The sequence below is a fragment of the Kwoniella newhampshirensis genome, chromosome 5 (assembly GCF_039105145.1).
Source record: "Kwoniella newhampshirensis strain CBS 13917 chromosome 5, whole genome shotgun sequence".
Taxonomy (NCBI): domain Eukaryota; kingdom Fungi; phylum Basidiomycota; class Tremellomycetes; order Tremellales; family Cryptococcaceae; genus Kwoniella; species Kwoniella newhampshirensis.
Window position 1 is genome coordinate 305,894 of NC_089959.1, and position 18,601 is coordinate 324,494.

At 49.8% G+C, this 18,601-nt stretch overlaps 5 protein-coding genes across 5 annotated transcripts; 3 read left to right on the plus strand and 2 right to left on the minus strand.

Annotated features, from left to right (window-relative positions):
• Positions 1 to 501: 501 nt before the first annotated feature.
• IAR55_002701 (uncharacterized protein) lies at positions 502 to 6,158 on the minus strand (the record flags this gene model as incomplete). Its single annotated transcript, XM_066945814.1, has 12 exons — positions 502 to 828; positions 888 to 989; positions 1,044 to 1,680; positions 1,728 to 2,463; positions 2,515 to 2,868; positions 2,925 to 3,520; positions 3,574 to 4,222; positions 4,274 to 4,554; positions 4,606 to 4,792; positions 4,843 to 5,014; positions 5,062 to 5,466; positions 5,511 to 6,158. 12 exons carry the CDS (start codon positions 6,156 to 6,158, stop codon positions 502 to 504), a joined length of 5,094 nt encoding a protein of 1,697 aa, XP_066803315.1.
• Positions 6,159 to 6,811: 653 nt separating this feature from the next.
• IAR55_002702 (diphosphomevalonate decarboxylase) lies at positions 6,812 to 8,242 on the plus strand (the record flags this gene model as incomplete). Its single annotated transcript, XM_066945815.1, has 3 exons — positions 6,812 to 6,861; positions 6,975 to 7,221; positions 7,352 to 8,242. 3 exons carry the CDS (start codon positions 6,812 to 6,814, stop codon positions 8,240 to 8,242), a joined length of 1,188 nt encoding a protein of 395 aa, XP_066803316.1.
• Positions 8,243 to 9,862: 1,620 nt separating this feature from the next.
• On the minus strand, positions 9,863 to 11,791 carry IAR55_002703 (nicotinate phosphoribosyltransferase; the record flags this gene model as incomplete). Its single annotated transcript, XM_066945816.1, has 9 exons — positions 9,863 to 9,946; positions 10,002 to 10,147; positions 10,209 to 10,517; positions 10,592 to 10,718; positions 10,778 to 10,971; positions 11,066 to 11,122; positions 11,180 to 11,422; positions 11,486 to 11,612; positions 11,717 to 11,791. The coding sequence occupies 9 exons, from the start codon at positions 11,789 to 11,791 to the stop codon at positions 9,863 to 9,865; spliced, it is 1,362 nt and encodes a 453-aa protein (XP_066803317.1).
• Positions 11,792 to 12,284: 493 nt separating this feature from the next.
• Positions 12,285 to 15,395, plus strand: IAR55_002704 (uncharacterized protein; the record flags this gene model as incomplete). Its single annotated transcript, XM_066945817.1, has 1 exon — positions 12,285 to 15,395. One exon carries the CDS (start codon positions 12,285 to 12,287, stop codon positions 15,393 to 15,395), a length of 3,111 nt encoding a protein of 1,036 aa, XP_066803318.1.
• Positions 15,396 to 16,456: 1,061 nt separating this feature from the next.
• Positions 16,457 to 17,639, plus strand: IAR55_002705 (uncharacterized protein; the record flags this gene model as incomplete). Its single annotated transcript, XM_066945818.1, has 6 exons — positions 16,457 to 16,468; positions 16,681 to 16,768; positions 16,886 to 16,901; positions 17,022 to 17,115; positions 17,205 to 17,275; positions 17,417 to 17,639. The coding sequence occupies 6 exons, from the start codon at positions 16,457 to 16,459 to the stop codon at positions 17,637 to 17,639; spliced, it is 504 nt and encodes a 167-aa protein (XP_066803319.1).
• Positions 17,640 to 18,601: the final 962 nt, after the last annotated feature.

Consider the following 18,601-nt stretch of genomic DNA (forward strand, 5'->3'; position numbering starts at 1 on the left):
CAGCTGGCGGAGACTGGGGACGGGGAGACTCGTACTGGGTCAGAGGTTGATACGGGGATGAGGAGTGAGGTAGACACTGGTCCGGGACGTTAGGGATCTGACGAGGCTCCATCTGTAGCGAATGACTAAATGTCCATACTCGTTCATTGCTATACTCTTCTGGTCGTCTCTGGGCACATTATTCTTTCATTTCTTATTGCTGTGCGCTATGCTAGAATTTCGTCGGTGACTGCACTCGATCTGCTATCAAAATTGCTCATTTTGGGTTTCGGACGATCATACATCACTATAGACTCCGCGAACATTGCCTGTACAGAGGCTCATGTGATCAAAGACACTCATGAGATGAACAGTTGTTCCAATACATACATTCGCAGACATTTACAGGTCGAGTATCTCCATTCGCGGGTAGGCCTCACACCGCTAAGAGCCTGGTTTTGTGAGGACGATTTCACTTCATGGTATCTATTTGTGATTAACCCCGACTGAATGCATCATTTGTCAAGCATAATCAAGTCGTTCTCTATATGGCATTATCTGTCTGATCAGACATTCCACTGCGTCATGCTTTGTCCAGTGATCCCTCGAGTCACTTCTCACATTCGCTCCGGCCCAAGACAGGAAGAGGCCTAACATCGAATGCCTCAAATCCAGACATTGTCTGTCACTTGGAGTGATCTTCCTGCTTTCTGCTCTTCCTGACACTTGCAATAACGCTTCAGCTGAAGGCTTGATCCCTTGGCACAGTAGTACCATCGCCGCGCTTGCTAGGCTCCCACAGCTGAAGGTATCTTCCTGAGCGATCCAGCCAATTCTGTCTCTCATCCCCTGCAAAATGCGCATTCAGTTCTGCGATCCTCCACACACACCTGGCAACAAACACCTACCGGATTATTTGGGCTGACCAGCCAGCCACAGCAATCTGCTTCGCTCGCAATTCCTGCCTCTAGCTCCCATTTCAATCTGGATCGCAAACGTTCTCTGAATTTCTGTATCGGCATTCAGTATATGTGAGCTAAAAGCCAAGTAAGTTAGGTACCTACCTCTATAAATCCAGAACCATACAGTCCACCAGCGCCATCGTAGGTTACGACAAGCTTGTCGGGTCCGAACACAGCCATGGTAAAGAAATGGTGCGATCCATCCGGGTAGACAACGCCACACTGACGTTTTGTGCGCCAGGTACCATCAGTACCACAGAACGATTCGATAACCTCAAGGCCTGTCGTCGGCGCTAGAGTCGAGAGAAGAGGTATGGCGCGCACAAAGCACTCGTTGGAAAGACCCCTCTCGATACGGTCTGCGTCGCGGGTTTCGATCATGTTTTTCGCGATCGTACCGATAATCTCGCAAATGGTCGAAGTCCACCAGGCTGTTGGGTGAGCGAATCGATCGTAGAGAGTCTCGCGACGAATTTTAACTCCACTTCCGCAATCAACATTTTTCTTGTTGATGCCAGGGAGAGGCGGATCGCGCTTGAGGATCGCACAAAAATTCTCCAAGTGATCGGAAGATAATCGAGTTTCGGTTGATAACGCCGAAACCAAGGGCTCGACAACGGTCGGATCAGACCAACGGACGTTTCTGTATCTCTCCATCACCATGAAGTACCTTTCCTCTTCTGAAAGCTTTGTCTGGGCTGTTTGTGATACTTCGACGGCTGCCAGAATTTGGGAAAGGCTCAGCTTCAACTAGCTGCTTTCGATAGAGAATCGCGAATAACCTACCAAGCGCGTGATTGTGTAGGTTGTAGCATAGACGGTGGTGAACGATCGTCTCCAGTAGTCACAGTGTACACTAAGAGTACTGGAAGTCGTCCTTTCTCGAAGAATGCTTGCAGATTTCGCACTGGGGTCACTTGATCGTTGTCTGTCATCCACCAGTTCCCACCCTCTTGAATTGCAGCAGCGTAATGACCGTCAAGCGCTGTGCAGCCAACCTTGCATACTACCCCCGCCAATTCAGCCTGAGTTCTGTCTGGAAGGTCGCCATTTGCGCCAAGTTCGATTGTCGATGCTATCGCGAAATCACATCTCTTGAGCTGAGGAGGACCATTGTCGAAATTTTCAATAGACCATACGATATTGATCGCGAACATACTACCCATACTGGTGAAGCGATCATTGGTGATACTGTGCGAGGACCGACAGCAGGAACGACAGAAAGACTGGATTGGATTTTCGCGACGAAGAGCAGTCGCGATCAGATCGCTCACATCAAAACTGACAGCTTGGTACCGAAGTTGCTCGGGATAGACGGTCAAGACGGTTTCCGATTGACGAGTATTTCGAAGCTGCCCGCCAGCTGAGCATAAGCTACATACGGTGGCCGCAGCTGTCTTGTATTGGAAAAGACTTGAAAGAGATACCTGTGAGCTCCTGGTGTCGAAAAATTGAAACAATCTGTACAGGAGTTCGACAGGGTCCTGCTGACCCGAATCATGCGGTTCTATGAGCTTATTATCTAAAACTCACTCAGCGAATGGACCAGTAAAAGTTGATAGTCGCTGCTCACCAATGAGACATTGCTGTAGAAGTGGATATCTTTCTGTTCGCCGCGCTGATATGTCCCCTAAAAAATCGAGAAGAAGTTGCACCATTGAGGAATCGACTGTCAGAGAGCGAACCAAACTTGCGAATGCGTCCAGTCGACACAGCATATGAAATAATGATAAAGCATAGCAATCAGCCCCAGTGTTGATAGATCCTGACGGCCTGCTGGTCGACAACCTTTGGTTCGCATTGTGTTTTGCGGCTCTTTTGGAGAGATGTTGTGTGCTTTTTGATCGATATTGGTGAAGAGGTTTCATTTTGGCTGGCCGTCCCGCTCCGGTCTTCGATCGCTCGCCCGGTGAATCTTTGGGATGAGCTGCGGAAGATCATTAGTGGAGATGGGACAAGGGAGAGAGAGATTGTAGAACCCACTCCTTTTCCCCAAAACAGACCGCCGGCTGGAGGGCGACACAGGTGAAGCTGAATCTTGATCCCAACTTGCGAGATCCATGAAACTTGTTGGGAGGAGTTCGTCGTCGTCTTCTGCTGGCATAGTTGTGTCGTTCGCATCGGCTTCGCTACCATTCGGGAACGTGAATGGTCGTTGACGACTTTGGACTGCATACTGATGAGCCTCTGCTTCGCAGGTCTCCGCGATGTTGACAGCCCGACCTTCATAATCGCAGACGCTCCCAAAGTCTAAAAATATCGACATAGCCCAAAGATGAGGGCAGCGTTTGCCAGTCTGAGTCCACATGTCACATGAGCACACCTCTCTGCCTTGTTGGTCACCATTCATGGCTCTCCGTCCACATGTGCTTTGATCTGACCCTTCGAATTTGAACTCGAACGCCATACGGCTGTTGGTCCTGTCTCCTGGCAGGCGGCGTATCTCGTTTGATTGCCAGATTCTCCATCCATCTGCCAAGACATTAAGCAGCTTCTTATGTGCACGAGGATGGTTAGGGGGATTGTACTTGTAAAAAGGAAAATAGGTGTGAATGATTATGATTAGCAGCCGATCAAGTCTGTCGAATACGTCAGCATGGAAAAATATCTTCACAAAGACATTGATACATACCTTTTATTTACTCGAGCGCTGAGGAAAATTCGGTCGAATGTTCTGAAGGCGGCTTCTGCGAAATTGTTCGTAGAACATCCTCCATCGCGGGTGAGATCTGAAGGAATCCCATAGTCAATACAGTGTGAACGCCATCGGAGGCTAAACCACGTTCGATTGAGATAACGTTCGATTGACGCCCAAGTAGGTGCATCATTTCGCACAATGAATAATACTTCTTGCCGAAATCTCTCGAAATATCGATCCCAATCGGCCTCGGTCGGGCAACGCTGTACCTGTCTGAATGCGGCCAAGAAACGTTCGCACCGATTTTGCCCTTCCTTGTTGGTTCCAAAGAAAGAACGCGCTTTCGCACGACAAGCCTGTATGAGATGAAATTGACACATGCGAATGGGAACGTCGGGGAAGACCATTTGGATCGCTGATCGTTCGGCATCATCGCCGTCAATCATCATATATCGAGGTCGGAAGCCAAAGTCGACTATGTGACCGCACTTGTCAAGCAAACGATCCCGTTGTCTGTCCTGGTAGTGTGTGTTCGCATTTTCCTCCAATAAAGATGACGCTCTGTCCTGAACGGCGATCGCGATTTGTTCAAGCATGTACTGATATGTTTCCGTGTCTGCGTGTCTTGATACCATGAAAGCGACTGATTGATTTCAGCGAATGCATCCCGTTGTCACATACGACGAAGACTCACTAGGTACCATGCGATGGTACTCGTTTATAGTGCTGACAATAGTTGCAGGACAGCGACTTTGTACTTTGTTTCGCCAGGAAGAGTCCATAAAGGCTCCATGGTCCAGCGAATAGAGTATCGCTGTATCGAGAGCGTGCGGAGGTGCGATGATACATTGATACCGAGGTAAAGAGGCACTCTGAGAGGCTGTTTGAGGTACAGAATCCTCGATCCCGGTCGTATTTGATACGTCGTTTTCGGTCGACATTTCCTCATCTTCATCTTCTTCAGGTATGACAAAGCTACAAATATCGAAATAAGCGGGGAAGCGGCAAGAAAGGGCATCTGCTCACGCTATCATTGCATCTGGGTTAGAATCAGCCAGTATCGGGATGGCCGACAAGGGATCGCAGTCTAAACGGCTCTTTCGCAGTGCAGTTTCCACCGCTGTCTTGTAATTATGTTCAGAGGGCCCACGATGAGGGTGTCTGTCACGAATCCATTGTCCGTAAGGTGAGGTCTGGTATGATCCCTCATACCCTGATGAACCATCAGCCGCTGCGAGCGCTGCGGTTTCCCGTTGAGCTCACAGTTTTTCAAGCGTAATTGTGTCATTCCTAAAGTCGCTGCCCGCTCGTGTAAAACTTGGCGAATGAAGAGTGAAATGGCCAAAAGACTCTTTGGGCCATGAGGATGAGCGTCTTCCGTTTGTCGTCTAGCTGTGAATAACCCTTGCTGTGCCTGCTCAGCCGAAATCGAGATCTTTCGACAAGAAGAGTTAGTAATCGCTCATTGCAAGGTGAACTTACAACCAACAGCGAATTGCACAGCGATTTCCTCGGTCGCCCACGTTTGCCTGCCTGCACACCGGGAGAGGTACCGTTTTCCGCTATGGCAAGGAACTTCTTAGTGAGGCTCGATAAAGCACGTTCCTTCGCCTGTTTCGTCTGGTGCTCAAGCTCCTCATAAACTGTACTGAAGACATCTGTGTTGTTGGGATCTTTTGTGCGTTTACATGAGCCTGTACATTTGTAGGTGACTCTGAATATACAGCCTTTTGGATTTTTGCGAACGGCCTGTGAATCGACATGGACGGACATGTGGCGGCCGCGGATGTCATTTGGCTTCAATCCAGGAGGATCCAGCCAGTTGACAGTGAGGTATGACGATATCCGTGGTTCGCTGTACCAACCGTAGTCATGGGGCTGACAAGGCTGTGAGCGAGATGCCATGAGATATAGCAAGCGAAACAACCCACCAAAGCGTCCATGTACTTTGGCAGCTCGGCAATGTTGTGAATCTCGTCGAAGTAATCATTGCCAGTCTCCACTGTCCGTCTCTGCTTGATAAATCCTGTGCTTCGGTTTGCGCCGGGGAGTGGATTGCCAGGTGTAGCCAGAGTGCGAGGTCGAAGCAACGACGGCTGTGGTGTTTCAGACTGGGTGAGAAGTCTGCGGTTGACTGCAGCATCATACGATGCAGTATGAGGCTCTGCGACGGATGAAGCCCTCATAGAAAGCGAAATCGACGCTTCTGGAGTGCGAACGCTTTCGGTAGGGTAGGTCGAAGGGCTACGCGTGGGACGATCAGTGTCATGAGGAGAGGGCGAATGAGGATAGTGATAGATATCGGGATCATAAGAGAAGGCGTCTTCATCAGATACAGGTGAATCGAGAATCTTCGAAGCAGTAATAGGACTTGATAGACAATCAGCTTGACTTGCTTTCGGAAGAGAATCATAGTCTGAGTAGGCGTCCTCCTTCGTGTTACAGAATTGAGTGCGCTTGTCAGCTGTTGGCAAGGGAACTGCAGGTTCCTCATGACAATACTGATGAGCAGGTCGCCCGCGGGGGCGGGGATTGATAATTTGTGACGCTACCCCAAGAGGAATAGGGTAGGAAGTCATTCGGCGACGATCGACAGTCGAAGGACGGAGAAGCTTGAGATAAGTTAAACGGGCGAATCACGAGAAATACTGATGGGTACACTGAATCATGACATGTAAAAGATGAAGAAGGTCATGTTAGATGCGCTTTTATTGTAAACTGTCCAGTCATTTGGGAGTAAACAACGCTTCGAGGGATGAAACGTCTGTGCTCATCACCGGTCAGTCCGTTCAGGGTCAGAGTGATTGTGTCCTTGTGAAAAACGTCGAAATGAGCTGAATACTGAAGCGAACGGCTGGCTGGACTGTTCTTTTAGGTCTCTGCAGCATGCTACACCGCTGGGAGATGGGATTCAAGGCCATTCGCAACTTAGCAGGGTGCTTCGACAGATAGCAGAGAGGAATTATGGATAGCAGAGCGTTTCAGAGTGAGCAGGGCAATCTGGGATAAAATAGAAAAATAGCAGGGATATAAATACGCGTAGCAGGGGAATAATTGATTTTGCATCTCTGAATGCCATACATGCTACCGCCACGTGGATTTTGTTGATTTCCTGACTCTTGTGAAGCCAAAACCTCGTCCCATCCTCTTCCTCATCCCCACCCATCCATTCATCCATCACAACAAATCTCTGCTCTCCTTTCGTCTGACCCATCGTCGCACGCGTCTCGCCATGGTCTACGAAGCCACCACCTCTGCTCCCGTCAACATCGCTTGTATCAAGTAAGCTTTCACTTGGTTCTTGTAATCCCATCCATCCTCTCCGGTCTTTTCGGTTGCACGTTTGATTGACTGATATCGCGCATGGAGTCAAGCTGATTTGCAGATGTTTTTAGGTACTGGGGGAAACGAGATACAAAACTTATCTTGCCTACCAATTCTTCCCTCTCTGTCACTCTCGACCAAGACCATCTCAGATCGACGACCACGTCTCGCGCCGACCCGTCTTTCGAAGCGGGTGACAAACTCTGGTTGAATGGGAAAGAGGATGTGATCAAGGAAGGAGGGAGGTTGTGGGTATGTATCAAGGAGATGAGGGCTTGGAGAAAGGAGCTGGAAGAGAAAGATTCAACAGGGCCCCCTGTGAGTGGTCGGGCCGCCTCGATTCGACCTCAGTGGTGACTTTGCGAGGCGCTGTTCGACACTTGATGCCTGGCCTTTCTGTCTGAACGTATCGCTGACGCCCAACATGCTTGTTCTCTCCCCACTGCAGCTCTCATCTTGGCCTCTACGGATCGCATCTTACAACAACTTCCCAACCGCTGCAGGACTCGCCTCCTCTGCTTCCGGGCTTGCATGCCTCGTCGCCTCCCTTTCCAAACTCTACGCTCTTCCCCAGACTCCTTCTCAACTTTCTTTGATCGCTCGACAGGGTTCCGGTTCAGCTTGTCGATCTCTCTTTGGTGGTTTCGTCGCCTGGCGAGAAGGGTCCGACCCCAGCGGTATCGACTCCTTAGCTGAGGAAGTCGCACCTCGAGACCATTGGCCCGAAATGCACGCTTTGATCTGTGTGGTTTCCGACGCGAAAAAAGGTACTTCCTCGACATCCGGGATGCAGAGAACTGTCGAGACGTCCAGTCTGTTGAAGAACCGATTGGAGGTGGTTCCTGGACGAATGGGAGCTATATCCAAAGCTATCCAAGAGAAGGATTTCGAGAGTTTCGCCAGAATCACAATGATCGATTCCAACTCGTTCCATGCCGTTTGCCTCGACACTTCACCACCTATCTTCTACCTCAACGACGTCTCACGAGCCATCATAGCTTTGGTGGAAGAGCTCAATAGAGCGAGTGGGAAGGTCATCGCTGCATACACATTCGATGCGGGACCCAATGCGGTGATTTACGCTCTCGAGGAGAATATGCCCGTCATCATCGGTGCTGTCAATAGGTTTTTCCCGACTAACGAAGAGTTCGAAGATCCATTCAAGACACAGACAAAGGACTTGCCAGAGGGATTCGATGTGCGAGTGGTCAGAGAGGGTGGATGGGAGAAGGGCGCGGTCAAGGGTTTGATCCATACCAGGGTTGGTGATGGACCGAGGACTTTGGGCGAAGAGGAGAGTCTTTTGAATGACCAAGGTGTGCCAAAGACTTTGGCCTAAGCCTTCCATGGTTGAGTGGGTGGGGATGTTACCAAAAGTATCGGGATACAAATCACACATGCATTTGCATTAATCTGTTTACTCGCGAAAATACGATGAAATCGCACATCACAATCTACCTTGTCTTTGCAAGTCTGCTAATCTGGCACGTTCTATCTTACTCCTCAAGACCGCCTCAGTCCACTGTACAGGATACCTATAACTCTTCGTCATCTGGGCAGGTGGGAGCGGAAGGACCCGTCTCGTCTCTGACGAAGATGAAAGTCCTGGGGAGCTCGAGCTGTGACAAGGGCCACGGATAATGACCATCGAAAATGATCAGCTGAGGCAATTTCGGCATGGTCGGGAATGTCGGAGGGAAGTGAACGATTGGATAAGATGGAGGTGGTGGATCGATCGGCTTATGCTCGCGAGGATCGGACTCGTCGTCAGGGTAGAAAGAAGGAGGTTAGTAATCATAGTAGGGGAGTTCGATGCCGAGTGGTGGTGCAATATACGAGGTGGACGACGTGGCGAAGGTCGGCGAGGGTCTGGAGAGTAAGAGCGAGATGGATGCGGGGCAAGGAGGGGTCGCAATTGTTCTTGAATGAGAAAAAAAAGATGATGAGGAGGTTGATACTTTGGTAGATAGATAGATTCACACGACGAGTGCCAGCAACTTACCTCTGACGGCAGAGCGAGGCGAGCTTGCAGATCGTGAATGTCTTTGGAGCGTAGGTGATCATGATGGGCAGAGGCGAGTGCGCGCTTTGCTCCTTGACTTGTCGTTCCACAAATGGTATGGTGTGTCGGTTGATATGCTGAGCGAGAGACTGTGGAAAAACGGGCTTCGGGCTATCTCGATCAGAGCAGAATGTGAAGTCGTAGTGCAGTGGAATTCAGGTCTGGAACCAGAAGCATTACAGACCTGACAACGAACAACTCGATCGGTCGAAGGCGAAGATCATACTGTAAGCTTTTCCTTCCATCACACTAGACATATCACAGTGTAACTTATTGAGGATAAATTACTCCAGTCATCCTTTGATCCTTTGATCCTCGGACCCCAATCGATGAATGGTGAGTCAACTCCCGTTGACCCTTGAGGCGAACGTCAAAACCTTGTCTTCCTTCGTCGTTTTTTTTTTTACTCCTCCCAGGACGAGGTCCTTTGCCTTGCCCTCGGTGCAGCCCTCACTCTGCCCAGACTAGAGGGAGATGGAATGTGGAAATCCCTTCTGGGCAGTGTCATCCTTAGAGGGCGGATTCTTTGTTTAGGCCCTCGCTAACACTTTTGTCAACGTCCACTCCCGTTGGTGATATACGCCACACCCAAGTTGCTCGATGTGAAGAGTGTGCTCGGCCATGACTCGGCTCAGTATCAAGCTGCACTCGTTGCATGATACACTGCTCACCTTGACTATGACTCCATATATGTGTGCGTCGAACATCCCTACCTTACGAAGCACCGCGGCTGCCTTTGAACGTGCATACTGCTTCGTCAAGTGTCAATGTCAATCATACAGACAGTGGCTGAACTATACGAAGCGAATACGACATTACGTCGAATCTAAATAATCTATGTCATAGAAAAAGTCTCTGCCCGTCATAGACATGACAAGTGATAGACATGACAAGTGCTCATCCACGTCTTTTGTCTTCATGTTCGGCTGGTAACCCCAAAGCCTCTTGCGCTCGCTTGACTTCCTCCACGTCGCCAGTATACTACATCGGAATACGGTTCAGTCATGACGACACAGAACTATATGCCCTTACTCACCTTGCCCTTGTCATCCGATAGCTTAATACAGTTCTTGCCGTTTATCTGATTCAGCTTGATTACGATATTCAGGGGTTTGGATACTTCGGCAGAGTTTGATGCCCGGTGGAAATCGTTTGTCAAGAACGTTCCTATGCCAAATGAAGCTATTGCAAACCAAAGCTGATCAGCTTGCAGAATTAAGGCAGCGACGAAGGCTTCACTCACCTGATATGCCAATCTCGTCGCAGCCCTTTTGCAATCTTATCGCCTTGTCAATATCCAGTCCATCACTGAAGATCACCCTCTTTCCCTTCGCCACTACCCCACCATTATCAACCCCAGCCTTCTCCTCGACTTGTCGCCATGCCTCCTTAGCAGATTTGACAAATGCAGATGCGTCTCCTGAATCTTGCCTAAGGACAGACCATCGAAGTGCACGATTAGGGTCAGAGATGAAGTCAACAAAGAATGCTTGAGCTGTGTATGTATCGGTCAACATCGTCAACGGGGGCGAGGATGGATCAGGAGGGTAGACTAGGGATGAGAGAGAGTTATCATTAGCTGAGGTTACCAGAGCAGGATCAAGACGTTACGCTAGCACAACTCACCTTCTTCCCACATGTCCATTGCCCTTCCGTTAGAACCTTTGTATCCGTAGGTCGCCCCGATGGCCATGATCCACTCATGAGCAATAGTACCGACAGGTTTCAGGCCATACTTGAGTGCAAGATACACCTGCAAAGTGACAATCAGAAACTGCGTCGACAGGAATGGGCTCGAGTGAGCTCGCTTACATTACTGGTACCGCTCAGACCACCTCCAGTCCCTCCTGCTGCCTTCCACTCTTCGTGACCTGCTATCAGCCCACGCATGATAATATCCTGTGTCTGGAAACTTCTTCTTCGACGGGTCCCGAATTCTGAGAAGAGAATGGAACTGGTCGGTTTAGGTGGTGAGAGCAAGTCAAAGGCTTTCTGTTTAGCGCGTTCTGGAGAGTATACGTTGTCAGTACCTGGGGCAGATAGACGACGAGGACAGTGCGTAGCAGGAAGTGGGAGGAGGTTCAACGAAAGGCCACTCACCCAGCTGACCGTCGAGGTTCCAGTCCGTATCGACGAATTTGAAGTACCCTTCACTTACTATGAAACTTACATCAGCTTGTCCACATCGTATCGAGAGCGTAGCTGAATGCTCACATATGGACATGATCGGGACCTCGTATAAGATGACATCTCTCCATGGCCCTTCGATGCTACATCCGATCTCACCCATATCTCCAAGCCTTTCGTCGGTTCTCTTCGAGTGGAAACTCAACTTGACCTGATGGACTGGATCTAATCGCATATTCTCCAGATGATCGAGGTAACTCTTGGGGAAGAAAGGACACGAGGCGGAGAGGGACGATCTCTCTTCAGTGGTGAGCTTCAGACTTGCTAAATCTAGAGAAACGAGGAGTCTCAGGTATGAGCCATGCCTCTGACAGGGCAGTGTCTGTTACGCACGGTTGACTCGTTCTTGAACCCAATCAAAACATTGCCTGGAAAAGAGCATCTGAGGAGCTCGGTTGGTGAAGCGAATGACGACGTGGGCATCATGGAAGTGGTACAAGACGGCATTTTGCATTGTCAACTGATAGAAATGATGAGAACCGACGAAGAACATCAGCCGTATGCAAGGTAGAGGATTGCCCAAGTCGATAGAGAGTATAGGAGGGAGGACTGAATCATGCGTACCTTGTAGAGATCAGTATCGAGGATACTGAAAGGTACTTGGACCTCCTCAGCGGCAAGGTGGAAGATGTCTGTCATACTATGGTAATTTGCTGTTCGATGGGTTCCATGAGATCACAGTGACACATTGAAAGAAGATCGACGATACGCATCTCTTCTTGTCGAGTTGTCAGATGTCTCTCGCTGTGGACAGAGTGGACATTCCTCCACCGATAGCGAAATCTATTTGTGAGACCCATTTAGACATGTATAAATACGTGAAACCTCTCGCTCGTCTCTCGCTCGTCTTGACTTTTCCGAGATGCTCCTAAAGCAATCAATCACCTCGTAATATCCCAGCAAGCGCAAGCAGTCAGTCGACACGCTTGTCTTCATATCGCTATCCACGCTTCTCTCTTGATCCTTTCTACGGTGCATTGACTGTGTATCTCATGTCGGAGGTGTAGAGGTGAGCTGGGTTTTTTGGTTTCATTCAGCGTCAAAATGCCATGATTTTCGTTGGCTCCCCTAGCTAAGTGCTGGATTTCGCCGCTTTGACTTTTGATTTAGATACTCCAATCGACTGGTACACATGCTTCCCTCTGCTCGACAAGCATGTGCTAGGCACTTGGCTAGCAGTGTAACCCCTCCTTGCTTTTCGCAGGCCCTACCAGCCGAATCATCTCGACAAGCTCTCCTTCGCGCGACCTCTGCCAATCGTCCAAGTCGTCAGATTCACTCAAAGTCGGCTTCGACCAGCTCATGGAGAGATGGGAAGGAACAATCCCAAAGCTTGTCGAAAGGCAGAAGGGGTAGAGGGATATCGTCATCCTCTGGAGTGACATATTCTGCTGCAGTGGCTCTTGCCGTTGAGGATCGGCACCACTCTCATGACCCATCTGCATCCTATACACCCTCACATGAGCCGTATCGGCTTCACGACACACATGCTGATGGAGAATCGAGAATTCCGCCTGAACCCGAACCACCAGACGACGATGGCGTTCCACAATCATTGGAGACTCAAAAGGCGCTCAGTAAGAGGACACTAGATTCCTGGTTACACACCTACGATCTTTCTTCTCTCCCTCCGTCCCCACTTCCACCGCTCGAGACATTTCGAGGTCTCGTTCCGTCCCAACCGCTTCTCGCCTTGCTCATACTACCTAATTTGTCCCAAGCCGACCTCGCCTCTATCCGACATCACGAAATCCGTTCCATAGTTTGCGGGGCAGCTACAGTTGTCCGCGAGTCCCCTGCTGTGGTGCTTCGTCTGGATCCACAGAAGAGCGCCAAGGCCCTGAGGGTAGTACGGGCCATCACATTCGCTCTTCCATCCGAAAAGTATGCCAGAGACGCCTTCACTGGTAAATATCTGAACGGGAAGCTGCTACGACATCTGCTGTATCTTTGTGATCGATTAGGTGTACCCCGTCTTGCGAAGTCAATCTATCAGGAAAGACTACAAGAGCAAGTCGCCACCGACGCTTCTCCTCCCGTCTTGCAATTCGACAACATAGCTCGCGACTTATCGTCCTTAAGACAATGGAAGACGCTCATCGAATTCTTCTCCTTGGAAACGTTCCCTCATCGATATTATACACCCGAAGTCATCGCCATCTACATGCAAGCACATTTCGGCATACATCAAGGCTCGAAAGTCCCTCGCTTGTTCGAACTCTACGACATGCTCAATCTTAAACCAACACCGGAGGCTTACAATCACCTCATCCAGGCTTTCCTCGAGAACGGGGACTTACCGGCAGCTCGAGCGGTAGTTCAAGAAGCGAAGGTCAATGGCACTATTGATTACGCGAATCAGCAAATGGCTATACTTCGAGGTTACAGAGCATTGGGTTTGGATGTGGATCTGGAGAGAAGGGTACTGGAGGATATCGACCGGCTGGGTGTACCACTGCAGGCGAGGCTGCTTAACGCACTGATCAGACTCAGGATGGATGCTGGAGATCTCAAGGGGGCAGAGAGCCTTATGGATCGATTCAACCTCGAGGAGTGGAACGATAACGACGAACAAACAGAAGGCAACCGAGCGGGACGCGTCAAACCGACAGCTAAAACCGCCAAATTGATATTCTCTCTTTCGGCCAAAATTGGAGATCTGGATAGGATCAAGGTGGTTTGGAACAAGCTGCATGAGAGACCGGAGATGATTGACGACGAGGTCATCGCGACTTTGGTTGAAGCTATGGTAGCCATGAATCTGCTGCAGGAGGCGTGTGATTTGCTTTTATCGACTGCATGTTTGGGAGAGGAGCCGTCAGTTCCTAGCGAGTGGAATTTACCGCCAAGAGTCAAGCCCGGTAATCGATCTCTCAATCGCATGCTCGGAGAAATGTCCCGTCAACAAGGACTTACAGGACTGGAGAAGGCTATGGAACTCATGCACTCCTGCGGTGTCACACCGGACAGCCTTGCATTGAAGATTATCGTGGACTTCGCCCGGACGAACCTTCGACATTCACCACAAGATCTTGCTACGCTCGTCTCTCAACTGCTCGACGTTTCCCCAGATCGGAGATCAACTCAATCGTTACTAGACACAGTCCTAGCTGATGCTGTCGTTGCCAGCTCAAAGGCATACACTTCCAAATCTTCACCTCGAGAATTAGTACGATCCTATTCCGAAGATACGTTTCATCCTACTGCTGGCCTGGTGGTAGCTCCTGGCTTTAGGATCAAAGTCGGCAGAATGGTACAATCACTTGAGTCTGCTGATTCACGTTCGACATCCCGATCTCTCGCCAATCGACTCCGCTTCGACGCCTTGACGTCTACCGAGATCAATGGGAAGCCTTCGGCACGAGTAGTCTGGAATGCTCTGATCGCAAGAGGGTTTAAGCCCGATCAACGACATGTTGTCGCCCTTATGCAAGGGTATGCGGATACAGGACACATGTATTATGCTCGTAGTTTGCTTGCGTTGGCTCAACAGATTGGCGTACCGATCTCTCGATCGATGCTTTCTGTCCTGCTTGTCGGTTGGGGCAAGAAGAAACGAACTATGCATGTCGAGAGAGCCTACGAGCAGATCCGACGATCCGAGGAAGGCTTGGATCTGAGGACAGTCACGGCTATGATCCAGGCCTTGACCTATGCAGGAAGATATAAGGAGGCGAAGAGACTGTGCTACACCGATCTTGCAAACTTGGATGTGGGACTTGATAGGAAGGCTCTGATAGTAGCGACTCAAGCGCTGAGAGCTAGTGGCGATCTGAAAGGAGCTCTGGACTTGATGAAGAGACATGATGAAGCCGGACTGACAAGTGTCGGAAGAAAAGTGGTAAGGGGGATCAAGGGGTATGCGAGGAAAAAGTCAACAGCCCCGGAGACGGAAGTCGAGCTTGTGGATGTGAGTCCAAAGGAAGGCGGAGGGAAGGCAATCTCTGTGGTGGAACTGGCGGATCAGATGTTGAAGATGGACGACAAGATCAGAACGCATGATAAGAAACGTTGGGAATTCCTGGGTAGAGGAACGAGGAGGAGGTTGGTGGAAGCATGGAAGGGTGTGAGTGTCCGAGGTGGAGTTGGCGCTCGTCAAAGTGGGGGAAGAGTAGCAAAGAGAGGCGGGGTGGCAAGAGGTGGACAGAGGATAGGGAGGACTGCGGTACAAGCGAGACGTGCGAGGAGGAGGGAATTGGGTCTGGCACAGAGCATCGTGAGGTCAACAATTGAGATCACATAATTGGCGAATAGCATAAGTAGACGACCTCTTCATGATCATTCATACATCTCGTATAGCATAACATAGGCATCAATGGGGATTGGTCAATCGTATAATGGACAATCGGTAGTCCGTGCCATGACCTGGCTGAGAGGATATCGACAAGGTGATCGACACGGAAGAGTTTTAAAGAGAATACGAACATGCTCATACCGTTACCACTCGTCATCGCCGCCCACGTGAACGTTGGGGGTAAAACGGTGGGATGCATTATTCATTGTCATCCCATTGTTCAACATCAGCCGTTCAGGGTCCCATTCGTGCCGGTATAGATTTATAAGTCCAGATCAGCTCAGATCCAGTTGTAACCACGGGCCAGTCGCCGGTTTGGTAGACGACACTGATCATCATCATCATCATCATCATCATCATCCTCATCATCATCATCATTGAGTAGACCACGTCCGCGACCACGACGCAATGACAAAGACAATGGCAATGTCAATCACTACTAAGAGGGAACTGGGTCGCACACAGTCATCTTGAAACCCCACCTGTGCGAGCACCAACCAATCTCTTTTTGAAGGACGTCACAGACGGATACCGGCGGCCAGAAATTACGTAAACCAACGTAATGTTGGTACTGTGCCAGACCGGGGACGTTTTTCAGGGAATTGGGTTTTGATTGTTGATGACGTCGACCGAGATGAAGGGTAGCAGCTTAGCAGGTTTTTACCCGTCTCCCCTTTTCGGGTAATGGTTTGAATGGACAGAAGCAGCAAGAAACAGACCGCACCGAAAAAACAAATACAATTAACATTTTTTATTATTGAGAATGATGCTATGGTGGTGGGGTGGTGGGGTGGGCCGATGGGGGAGGGGATGACTATAACTTATACTACAGCTATTTACTACAACGAGCTGTTGATCCTTTTGCGTCAGACCGAGGACGAAAAGCTGCATCGGTAATTCTATCTCCATCTCACTTTCCTTCTTATAACTGCTCATCATCACCCATCTATCTATCCACCAACGCTCCAGCTGTTCTCATACATACCGTCCATAACACTTGACAGTACAAGATGGTCGACGCTGTGAGTAGACATGCCTTCCTTCCTTTCTCGGCCATATCCTTCAAACCTCCCCTCCTCCCGCTCCCCCGCCACCACCATCCTGTCGTTTGAGATAGATGCGATCGAGAACTGACAGGGTACCCTCTTCCTCCATTGACCCATCTCACCCCTCTGCATTCGTCAATACCGATGTCACCCCACAACGCCCGTCCCATCTCCGTTCACTGTCACAGAACCCCCACATCCAACGAGGTCACCCGATCTTCTTCGGTCTCTTGACCCTTTTCGCCCTGATCGAAGGATGTGTCACTTCTTGGCTCGGTGAGTGATTTTGTCTTCGAGGAATCGACAGTTCCGCTGTCGTATCCGACGACGTTCCCCTTCTAGCATGAAGTGCAAACGAGAAGAATCATGGCTGACCATCGAGTTTGTTTTCAGTGAGCCGATATAACGAGTCAGTCGTTCAATCCTTTACCCCTCTTTCTATCCCCAATTAGTATGGCTTCAACAGCCGCATCCATCGAGTGTCGTATCTCGGACGATGACTGATAATCATGTCCGTGCTACCCCACAGCCACGACACATACCCCTCCCACTCTTACCGAGACAGACTCAAGTTCCTCGTCTTCGTCTCTTGGTGGACCTTCGTCTTCTCCGCTGGATACATCGTGAGTCCCGCCCCTTTTTCTCTGGCGAAGATATCTTTCAGTGTTGAAAAAGTGAAATTCCAACCGTCGATGCTGACGGTCGTATATAGGCTGCCTTCTTACTAGCCTATGAGAGCTTCTTCTCTACCATCGCCAGTCATCTTGGTTGGATTGCTCTCACGTAAGTGTGGCATTTCTTTCTCCCTCACTGTCCAATTCTTGCTGTGAAAGGCGCTCGGTCGATAGAAATGGCGGCCCCTGCGGCACTCCCGTTCCCGACCTCGATGTTCACACAAGCTGACCCAATGATATCGTTTCCCAGCTGGATCCTCTGGCTCGCCGGTGCCGCCTCTTTCACAGCTGCCAATGGTGGTGGCCACTCTTGTTCCAACTCTAGTCTCATCTACTGCAACCAGCTCGAAGCGACCGAGGCGTTTGCTTGGATCGAGTGGATCTTGATCACCCTCATGTTCGGTGCCACCGCTGCTATCGCTTTCATGTCCGTCCGACGTGGAGACAGATTAACTGGACCCTTGGGAGTGTAAGGATGCAGGACAACCAGCGGCGCAAAAAAGAGAAACACATTTGTGAATCACTCGGAGCGTATGGCAGAGAGAAAGAGAATAACGCCGAGGTAGATGCGTCGCGGTATGCGGCGTACCGCTACAACCGGTGTCTGCACAAGAAAGCGGAGGAAAGAGAGAAAGAGAGAAAGCAAATCATTATAATACCTATCTATGCTTGAAAAATGATGTGATAACCTGTGTAGCGTAAGGTTGAAGGGGAAACACCCAGCATCAGCAGTAGCAGCGTTAAGCAAGCAAGGACAAGGTAGATGCTCCACACCAGGCCGGAGAACGGCCGAGAACGGGATCTGTACGGTGCCTCTGCGTGAAATCAAATGACCTGTACTCCACTCTCTCTATGGGGTGGTCCAATTTGCTGGAATCTGGCCTTTTTTGTATTCGCACTTTGCTTTTCGTGCCTACGTATCCCACCGTACAAAGACATACGGATGTTGTTACCTTTTCTTGCCGAGATACAGAGCATTCGTAGCATGACCGTTGTAGCGAACATCCCATGTCACATCTCATGCTCATTCCCAACCTTCGTTGCACGTCAACAACAACATCATCACCAGAACCAGACAGGTTGTCATCGACAAGAATAATAAGATTGGTATCTCGTCCGTCCGTTTTGTTCTTTTTTTAGGTTGTCCAACCGGTATAACATCCATAATTAAGACGTACGTAAGTTCGACCCAGAGAAACCAAAGGAAAAAAAAGAGTTCCCAATCCGATCACCGAGATTGTCATTAGTGGTTAGTCGTGGTGGTGTTGACCAGACCGGGGATCCTCAGAAATAGCGACGATAACATCAACGGGCGGCGAAGAAGGACGCACGAAGGAACGAGTAATACATCGATAGAGAACGGAATCTAGCAGCGAATCATTTTTGTGCGAGAAGCGAAAAGTGAACGGCAACAACAACAATAACAACGACGAAG